The sequence below is a fragment of the Erithacus rubecula genome (genome assembly GCF_903797595.1).
Source record: "Erithacus rubecula genome assembly, chromosome: 1".
Lineage (NCBI taxonomy): Eukaryota > Metazoa > Chordata > Aves > Passeriformes > Muscicapidae > Erithacus > Erithacus rubecula.
Genome location: NC_136658.1, coordinates 36,604,988 through 36,615,354, shown reverse-complemented (window position 1 = coordinate 36,615,354; position 10,367 = coordinate 36,604,988). Strand labels below are relative to the sequence as shown.

Sequence of the window (10,367 nt, the reverse complement as noted above, 5' to 3'; positions counted from 1 at the left end):
CTCCCTCCTCTAACTCCTCCCTCCCTCCTCCTCCCCCCCCTCCCTCCCTCCCTACCCTCCCTCCCTCCCTTCCTTCCTTCCTTCCTTCCTTCCTTCCTTCCTTCCTTCCTTCCTTCCTTCCTTCCTTCCTTCCTTCCTTCCTTCCTTCCTTCCTTCCTTCCCTCCTTCCTTCCCTCCTTCCTTCCTTCCCTCCCTTCAGCTCTTGTGCTCTGACCTCCTTGGAGAGTCTAGTTTTTGAAGCACAGGATTGCTTGTTTGGCTTTTCATACTGTTCACCTTGCTGATTGGCAGAAGGCCACTCAGAGAGCAAAGGCACAATAAGGAGAAAATGCTGAGGAGAGAGGAGGTGGGGGAAATGCAGCAGATGGGAGTAAAGGATGTTCTTTATACTGCAAAAGTGTCTGTGCATGTAAGTATAAAAAGGATCCTTTGCCTTCTAGTATATTTTTGTATGCAACATGCTAAGGAAAAAGAAGAGGGTTTTTTTGTTTTTCCATAACTGCAGATTGGAAACTCTGCAGATTCAGCCGTGATCTGAGTCTTTCCTTCTTACCTGTCCTTTGTAGCAAAGCTTTTTTAGCTTCTATTATGATTTTAATGAGCTCTGAAGTGCAGCTTACTCACATGCCATCCCTCTGGACAATCTGCTGGCTATGTGGGACCCCCAGCCCAGCTCTGTAGGGATGGGGCAGGTTGGGCTGCTCAAAAAGCATTCATTCACTCCTTTACTCTGCTTACAAATTCTAGCAGTGATAAGTTTGCTGCAGCCTGGAAACTGCTGCCTTCTAGGGGACTTGGGTGTTAATCTTCTCCAGTAAACTGGCTCCAGCATTCCAGTGTAATAGCCCATGGTGAGGGCCCTGCTCACTGGCTTGGTACCTCCTGTACTCCCAAAATAAATTCTCTGGCAGCCCCAGCATTTTGCTGGGGAGTCTTATGATTTGGTGTGTTGTTCAAAGGTTTGTTCCTGGAATCAAATGATTAACTGAGACTCTTGGCTTTTATGTAAAAACAATCAATTTCTAGTCTGAGAGAGAAAATGGAAGTGAGTGCAGCCACATGTGTGAAAGGCTCCAAAGTGAGTAGATCACCATTGTTATGTGACAGCTCTTGTTGTTAATCTGATGGACTCTTTGCCAGTCTTGTGGTATTTGGAGTCCCATCTCCTCGGTCTGAAACATGTGGGAATGGCAGCACTTGTCCATTCCAATCTCAAGTCCCTGCTGAGTGAGCCCCAGGAGCACAGCAGCCTTTCAGGCAAGCCTGGGAGAAAGGGCTGCTCTGGGAGCTTCCAGCAAAGCTACCAGATGGAGCGATTAGGAAACTCTTGCATAAGGGAGGAACAGTAGGGAAACTGTTCCCTTTTTCTGGGAATAGCTTTGCTAAGATCAGGCAAGAAGAAACAAAAAGCTAAATAAAATCACACAGGCTGGAGAGACTTTGTTAAGTATTTTATTTCTCTGTGCTTTTCCCCACAGTGCCATGCCATGGCAAGAAACCCCCAGGAAAAGAGCAGGTGAATTGGGTAGGGAAGCTGTTCCTCTGAATTGCTGTAGCCTGGGGTCCCCAGCTGCTGTACACAGTGCTTCTGGGGAAGGCATTTCTTCTCATCTGGAAAATATAAGAATGGAAAATACTTGTGTTAAAAATAAAAGCACAAAAATAGCAAAACAAAGAAAGAGGAAGCTTCGTCTTTTGGCAACAAGCACAACCCCTTCCCAGACACTTGTGCTCTTTAAAAAGTGTAGCATTTGCAGGAGCAGTGTGATAGTAGCCTGGGGTCTGCTCAACAGCTGGCTTGGTCACCCCAGGAGGGGCTTCATCCTAGTGGCAATGAAGTGACTTTACAAGTGACTCTCTTGTAGTTCAGCTGGAGGGAGAGAACCATCTCTCCCCAGTTTGCTGTTCCAGAAATTCATTCTTTTGACATGTCACTGAATTCTGTACCATTCCTCCTCTTCAATATGGGCTCAAGGGAGCAAAAAATGAGGGCTCCATCCCTATCACCCCTGCGAAAATATCACAAAATCACAGAAAGGTTTGAGTTGGAAGGGAAGGGACCTTAAACATCATCTAATTCCAAACCTTATGCCATGGGCAGGGACACCTTCCACTAGACCAAGTTAGTCAGAGCCCCATCCAATCTGGCTTTGAATACTTTCAGGGATAGGACATTCAGAACTCTTTCACTAGTCCAATGTTTCACCACTCTTGAGTAGATTTCTTCCCTATGTCTAATCTAAACCTCTCCTGTCAATGTGAAGTCATTCCCCCAGTCCTGTCACTGCATATCCTTGTAAAAAGTCCCTCTCTCTCTCTGGTAGCCTCCTTCAGATACTAGAAAGTACTAGGTCACCTCAGAGCCTTCTTTTCTCCCAATTTAACAACCACAACTCTCTCAGCCTGTCTTCATATTACAGTAGTTCCAAAAATGCACAACCTACCAGCAAAGCTGAAGATGGGGCTAATCATAATTAGTGCTCAGTGGTTGCCAGCTGAGCACTGATTGTGGGAATGGGATTGTCCTTGTTGGGCTAAAACCAGGTGGACTCTCCATTGCATATCCTGTCCCAGGGGCTGTCCAGCTCAGGAACTTAATTTAGGTGCTTAAGTTAGAAAACACAATTCTTAATATAATTAGATCCTCTACAGCCAAGTGTCTCTGACTTAGAGCTGTTTGTGGAACAGGCTGCCTTCAGGATAGGGGGAGCTTCTTATTCTAGGTGTCTATGTTTATATTGATTTGGTACTAGCACTCTGGTTGTGGAGTCAAACTCAATGTTAATAGTGATTTTGAAGAGTTATTTTTTAAGTCCTTAACAAAAAAAGAATCCTTTGCATCCATTACTAAATGGAAATAGCAAATGTATAAAAATAATGCAGAAAAGGCAGACATATATAATTTTTTCTTTGGTTCCAGTCTGTGGGAGCTGAACATAATTATGAAATTTCAACAGGAACAGTATATTAAACAGCTGTTCCTAAACATAGACTTTTAAAATATGTATGTGCATGATTTGTCTAAAGGAGTTTTAAAAGAGCTGGCTGAGAGGTTCTCCATATTCTTGGTGTCACTTTTTATTTAGTCTCAAAACATCAGGGGAGACTGCTAATGCCATGACAAGAATTAAAAGGCTAAGTAGGTAATTGCAGCCCTAGTAGCCTAATGCAGAGCTCAGCAAAACTACTGGGGAACAGATACAGCACAAATAATAAAGAATTTAGGAAGGGAAAGATGTCATTGATTTCAAGCAACATGGGCTGATATTAGAGGAATCTTTTCAAACTTGCATGGTATCTCTTTCAATGAAACCACAACTTAAAGGGAACAGTTGTTCAGATTAAATCATCTGATTTCTTACTGTCTATTTTGGTTAAGAAACCTGAGTGACACAAAATTAACATAGCTCAAAAGGAAAAGGTTGACAGGTCTCCAGGTATCATTGTGAACAGCCATGTGATTGAAAATGGATATGCAAACATTGTCTGAGATGATGCTGAACTGGAAAAATAGAGCTTACTTTATATCCACATTGGAGATGTGCAAAAGCTATTACTGTGACCAGCTATGATGCACAGCTCTGAAATCAAACATCAAAAACTGTCAAGTTCTGACAGGAGCTCCAAAGGACCAAAGGACTGGAAAATTTGCCACACACTGAGACTGAAGTATTTGCAGAATGCTGCAAGCATGACACAGTCTTGAAGCACCTGTGTAGTAGAAAGGAATTTATGATGGACCAACTAATAAAATTAATCGCACAGACCAATATATAATAAGATTTGGTGATAAAACTGAAGTTAGTCAAATTCCATCTGGTTTTGCCATATGTATAAAGGATCAAACCAAGGTAGTGTCTCATGCCCAACAATTGCTATTAGTTGCACCCTATGAAATAGCAAATCTACTCATTCCTCCTCTGGGAAAGGCTCAGAGAATTCCTGAAATGCAGTGGTACCTCGGTAGCAAGCTCATTTGACAGCTTTTCTCACACTTTGGGGGCCACCCAAAGAGGTGTGAGGATTTAGCTCCTACTGTGCTATGTGGCACAGATTTCCTCAGCTGACCCACACATTGTGTGAAGAAACATCTCCTTTCCTTTGCCTTGAGCCTGACTTTTTGGAGCTGTGCTTCTTGTAGGGTTTGTACTGGAAGCAACAGTAGCAAAGGGAATTACACTATGGATTGTGTGCAGAGAGGGTTCTCCACAGTGCCATCCACACTGGCTGAGTTTACAAAGTGATTGGTCTTTTTCCACCAGTCTCTCAGGGATTAATTCAGTCTTGCACTGCATAAGCACTCATCCTTCGTGGTTTAAATGACCTATTCAAAATAGAGATTATGTAGCCAAAGAAGTGAGCTTGTTCTGAGCTCTGGCTGCTGAAGGCAAGAAAATCATCTTCTCATCCATTGGCAGATGTCAAGGAAAATCCTCCATAGGGCAGAATCAGCCAGGAGTAATAAATTCATGCCAACTCATAACTTGCAGTTTTCTGATGAACTAAAGGGGATGTTCAGGTGCAGCAAGTGCTGGCACGTGTGGTTCCTCACAGGCAAGTCTGTTTCTGCAGGGGCAAATTGCCACAGCCCAGCTGGGAAGAGAGTTTAGAAGGGGCATGTGTGGGGCACACCAGGCACAGCACCAAGTCATGTCCTCATGCCTGCTCAGCCACCACATGGGAGGACAGGCACATCCCAGCCTGGGCTGAGCTCCTGTCCCTGCAAATGTGTGAGATGAAGGCTTGGCTTCTGCTGGCATCTGGGACAGACATTCCAAAAAAAGGGTGGGTACTGCTGCTGTAGGTGTCTAAGAAACATGGAAAAGGAGCTCGTGAAAGTGTCTCTCACTCCCCATTGCCTCCAGAGGGAGCCAGGATGAGCCAAGCCCTGTAAGGAAGAGAAGTTCTTGATCTCTGATCACTTAGAGAGGCTTTGTTCTCCTGTCCTGATGTGTCTGGTGCTTCTGTAAAGGAAGGCAGGAAAGTCTTCTCTCCTGCCCAGTGGTTCTGTCTGTCCTTCCCTGCTCCAATATTTCTCTAACAACGAGCACCAGTTTTGGCTCATGTGCCAAAACTGAAGGGATGGAAAGACCACAGGTGGTTTAGTACAGACCAAATCACCCTTTGGAGGATAGGCATCTTCAAGGCCTTGAGCAAGTTCTTCTAAGTCCTCTTCAGAGCAAAGTGTCTTCTTCAAGAAACTCTGCCCATAGAAAAATGGATTTTTGAGCTGTTGGCATTTGAATGTCACCACACATTGATGCACTCATGCTTGCTGTAACACTTCTGTTTTCTCCTTTCCAGGTGGTTCACCAGCTGTGAGCATGAGCTCTAACAACATGCCCTTATCCAACCCAATTTCAACTCACAGCATCATGCCCCAGAGCTCCAGCCTCATGTCCACCCCTGCTGGAACCCGAATGCCTTCTGTTCCTGCTGCTCGGAGCATGGGCTGCTACGGGAACCTTCCTTGCAACCAACCAAGCACATACAACGTGACTTCAGGAATGAACCAAATGCAGCCACACAGGAGCCAAAATCAAGTTCTGCCCAGCCAGAACAGCCCCATGGTGTCCCGGCAGCAAACCATGACACAGGGGAGCAGCGGGGCGGCTTTTGGGACGGGGACAGTGGTCAGCTCTCAGCAAATAAGGCCAAGCCTGACCCACGGAGCGACAGGCATCCCTGCTCAACGGCCTGCCAATGTGATGATCACAGCTACTGCCAGTGCCCAGAACTGGGCCCCACAGGAGGCTGCAGTGAAGCAGCAGGATGCACTGAAGCCTGCAGGGGTCCGTTTCCCCACGGGCACTCCGTACCCTAACCAGGCTCTGCAGCGCAATGTAGGCAGCCAGCATTTTCCTCAGCGTGCGCTGGCTCCTCCTAACCAGTTAACAGCAGGAGTCCAGATGAGGCCCCCTCTGAACCAAATGCACCAGACTCTGAATGGACAATCTGCTGGCTCACTACGAGGGCTCAGCATAAGACCCAGCCAGCTGAGAGGACAGACTGTGCCTACCTTGAATCAGCCAGGAACAAGTATGACACCGCCGTCATCCCTGCCATCAACCGGTTTCACAAGTACCAACCCAACCTCCAGGGCTTACCAAGGAAGTGACCATGGTAATGACCTAGGGTTTGACTTTCTGAACCAGCAAGGTGACAGTATAGGGCCTGCTCTCAACAGTGACTCGGATTTTATAGATTCTTTACTGAAAACAGAACCTGGTAATGATGACTGGATGAAAGACATCAATCTCGATGAAATTTTAGGGAACCACTCGTAAGTGACAGTACCAAGAGGGAACCAGATGAAGAAGCAGCAAGGACATTAGCTTTCCCTTTAGATGCCAACAACCTGCTTCATTGATTTACACTCCAGTAACTGGGCTGGCCTTTAAAGTACAACATAGAGCAACTGCCCTGTTTGAAGAGTAGCTCTAGGAACAAAACCGAAGTGACAGTGTAAGTGATATTCCTGCCTGCCACAAAGGAGTGAAAATGTGTGAAGGGTCTGTTCCCCACACCTATGCCCAGCCCATTGCAAACTCATTGGTTCTTCTCAGAGCGGCTCTGAGAAAGAAAAGTGTTCAGCTTCCCATACATGGAAGCACCAGACAGTGCTATGGGCTGTGGAACATCATTTCTCTGAGTGCAAGTAAGACCCCAAATGGTCCCAGCTCTTCAGTCATCGTGTTCACAGCCCTTAACTTCCTTGGGACTGCTCAGCCCTGACAGCATCAAGCCCTGTGTAAATCTCATGGCATTACAAAAACTGTTTACTTCTGCACAGTACAAACTTACATTTGCTTTTCCAATGATTTTGTTATAAACCCTGTACCTTTTGTAGCACACTGCAGGGTCAGTGGTCTCATTCAAAGGAAGAAGGAAACAGATCATCCAGCGTGTTACTCAGTGTGCTCTAGCATTTGTGCACTCCCTTTCATCAGTGTTTGCAGTGCATATAAGAGGATGCTGCTGCTCTGCCAGCAGCACAGTCATTCTGGGCATTGAGGGAAACATGAGATGAACTACTACCAAAGCTCAGGATCCTCACTTTGCCACCTTGCCCTTCCCCCAAGACTCCAGTGACAATAGAAATGAGTGAGAAGGGTGCTCATGATTTGACTGACTATTCTCCCAGTCCAGCTTAGAGGAGGGCAAGTATCTGAAGTGGCTCAGCTAAGCCACTGTCCTCGATTTCCTCTCAAATCATGGCGAATATCAATCAGGTAGTTCAGCCTGATCTTTTTCTCTGAAACAGGTTTAGCCCAGACGAAATGCCATCATCTACCTGCCTGGGGGGAAGCTGCCATTTTGATTGCACAGCATTTTGGTTCCATCCTCTTTTCTCCTTTGCCATATGGGGGGAGTTGAAAGAGTTCTGGTGATGGCTCAGGTCCCCAGAGCCTCTGTCTGGAGTACCAGAGGCTCTGCCCCTGAAACTAGCATGCACATCAATTATAACTCACAGCAGGAGGCTCCATCAGCCACATCTGTGCTTGTACATGAAACAGGTCTGGGGATTATTTCTGGGCACTGGGCTCAGTCAGTTCTGGGTTTGGGGATGGACCAGCTAATATTGCCCTGAGCAATTTCTGTGCATCACTGGGAAGATATCCTGGGGCAAGGACCATTCCCATGAGCAGTTTCAACCCTGCCTTGAAGGCTAACAGAGCAGAGCAGTAAGGAGACAGGCTGTCCCACACCTGCCAGGGAATAGTCTTGACTATTAAATTTTTTGCTATATACTTGGTCAGTAATGGCATCAGAAGGATATGCTATGTCACTATAAAGCATCTCCACAATGATTCAGATAGGATTCATGGATGGGAATAGATCTTGCTATTCAAATGGAAATGCTGTTCTTTCAAATGATGTGGTGCAATGTGTTTCACAGCCTCTTCTGAATTAGCTAAACCTAGATGTGGCAAAGGAATACAATGCCTACGTTTGCATGCCTTGGTGCCAAGAGGCATTGCTCAGCCCATGCAAGTGCTTTATTCATCCTTGTTAGTGGCACTGGGATGAGCAGGCTGTTTGACAATAGCCTCTGCACTTATCTGACCTACTTCTAGCAAGAGGTTTTAATAAGGCTTTTCCAGTCATTTCACTCTGTCATTTCAAATGGGCACGATTTTTCGGGATGTTTCAAGAAGCATCGCCACACAAAGGAGCACCAGCACCTCCACAAAAGGTGTAACATGGGCATTTGGTTAGAATGCCAGCTGAGGCTGTTCATTTCCAGAGAAATAGGAGGGACAAAAAGCCTGCTGAAGAGTCCCTTCTGCCAGCCCAGCTAGTGATCACTGCACACCCTGCATTGTGTAACCTGGTGACTCAGCTGCCCAGAAGCTCCCTCTCCTCCCCAGTTTTGGCCGGGGTGCATGCAGTCCCTTTGATACGTCAGTACAAGTTTTTCCAAGCCTTTCAAGAGCGTTTCAGCTCAGGCCACTGAGGTCCCACCTAAGCTTGGAGAGATACAGATGCAAGCTAACAAATCTGTCCCCTATAAATTGTGCAAAACCAGACTGAAGTAGTAGCTGCATGAGTTTGAAGTGAAAGGAAGATTGGCTGTTCACGAGCAGGTCAGCAGGGACTGCCAGCACTCTGGTAGGAACAGATGGCTGCCATGGATGCCACTGAGGCCAAGGCTGAGTCAGTATCACCATGAGCAATGGGCACTGCAGTCTGGTAACTTCAACTCACATACCACTGAAAAAGCCACTGCTGGTTTCTGTATTAAGGCCAGACTGATTTCCAGATCCTTAAATGATGTAAAAAATATTTGTTCAGCTGAGGAGCTAGTCCCAAGGAGTCAGGAGTTGGACTCAATGATTCCTGTGGGTCCCTTCCAACTCAGGATATTCTATGATTCTATGGTTCTATGATATCATGCAGTGGTGGACTCAATGCTGAGTGTTGTCCTGTTGGCCTCAGCCTGGAGTGCAAAAGGCACTGGGCTGTGAGTGCCATCCCTGGGAGCAAAATTACATCCTGTCTTAAGTAAAGTCAAAAAGGGTAGAGGCCATTTCTAGTCCTGTTTAAATATGCCTGATGCATTTGAAATGCGAGCTTGTGAAAGACTCTTGCAACCAAAACTTGAATCCAGTATCATTTCTTATCAAAAACCTTGTATCTGAATGGAGCTAGTGTCTTTTTTTTCCTTTCTTTGCAATGGCTAAGTGCACTACCCTTAAAGTCTATTTTTCATCATTGACTGGGCACTCTTCACAGTATTGGGTTGTAAATATAAAGAATTATTTGTTTTGTAAACTTTTGTAAAAACAACAACAAAAAGTAATAATATTTTGGTAGGAATAATAAAAATCATATTATTTGGGTTATATTTATACATATGTGAAATAAATATACTATCAAAAAGTTGTATTTTATACAAAAAGTCAACTGTTACCTTTTGTATTCTATATACAAAGTTTTGTATGATATGATTGTTTATTTTTATCTGCAGATTTCAACTTTGGGTTTTGGGGGAGGGCAGAATGGGATCATGGTTAAATAGCTGGGTCTGACCCCAAGCTCACTGAAACCAATGGAGTTTTTCCATTGCCTTCACAGGGCTTTGAATCAAGCCTTTAAATCACTTTCAGATATGTTTCACATCTGAAGCTCTCTGGAAACCTCAACATGAAAACATTCCAGGTTTCAAACTTTTTCCCCGAAAAAGGCTTTTATTATTATAATTATTGTTATTATTGTTATTTCAGCTGTTGGGAGGCAGGTGGGACCTATGTAACTGTCATGTCCTTGTTGCATGTATGTCTGCTTTATATTTTCCCCATATTATAAATCAGTGTTTCTCTATACAGACTGAAAAGAAAAGTTGCTGTACAGAAATGTTTGTGTTTATGCATTTTTACATGTGGCTGTATATACCTCCTAGTACTATGCAGTGACACTTATTTGACTCCATTTATTTTTCACCTAAACATGAATAGTATGTTTTTCAGTAGCTATCAAAACTCTGCCAAGTAAATCAATCAAAATTATCCCAAGTGTCTCTTTTCTTACTATGAATTTTATATTGAATGTCTGTTTAGTCAGCTGCTCACTCATCTGAGTAAATTAAAATTATGGTGATATTTTAGAAGGTGGGGGTGATAAAAATGAACATCTGGCAGCTTCCAGGAGCTCAGCCTGCATCTTTTCCAGAGAACTGTGATGTTTTCCTACTGATTAAAGACATGGTTTCACTACCAGAAAGGGTTAACAAATAATGCTTAACAAAAAATGCTATTTTAGTTCCTGGTGAATGGGTTGATGGGATCTTGCAGCAGAGAAATGTGCACTGGGATTCTGCAAAAATTAAAGCTGAGAGCTGTGTTAGTTATGCCAAGAGGGCTGGC

General features: G+C 44.6%; 1 protein-coding gene across 1 annotated transcript in view; it reads left to right on the top strand.

The window, feature by feature from the left end:
- The window catches only part of MAML2 (mastermind like transcriptional coactivator 2), a 205,390-nt gene extending 195,380 nt beyond the window's left edge, over positions 1–10,010 (top strand). Inside the window, exons 4-5 of the mRNA XM_079297879.1 lie at positions 1,027–1,078; positions 5,305–10,010. Of these exons, the coding sequence (XP_079154005.1) occupies positions 1,027–1,078; positions 5,305–6,287 (1,035 nt within the window). The 3' untranslated portion in view covers positions 6,288–10,010. The remainder of the gene's footprint in view (positions 1–1,026; positions 1,079–5,304) is intronic.
- Positions 10,011–10,367: the final 357 nt, after the last annotated feature.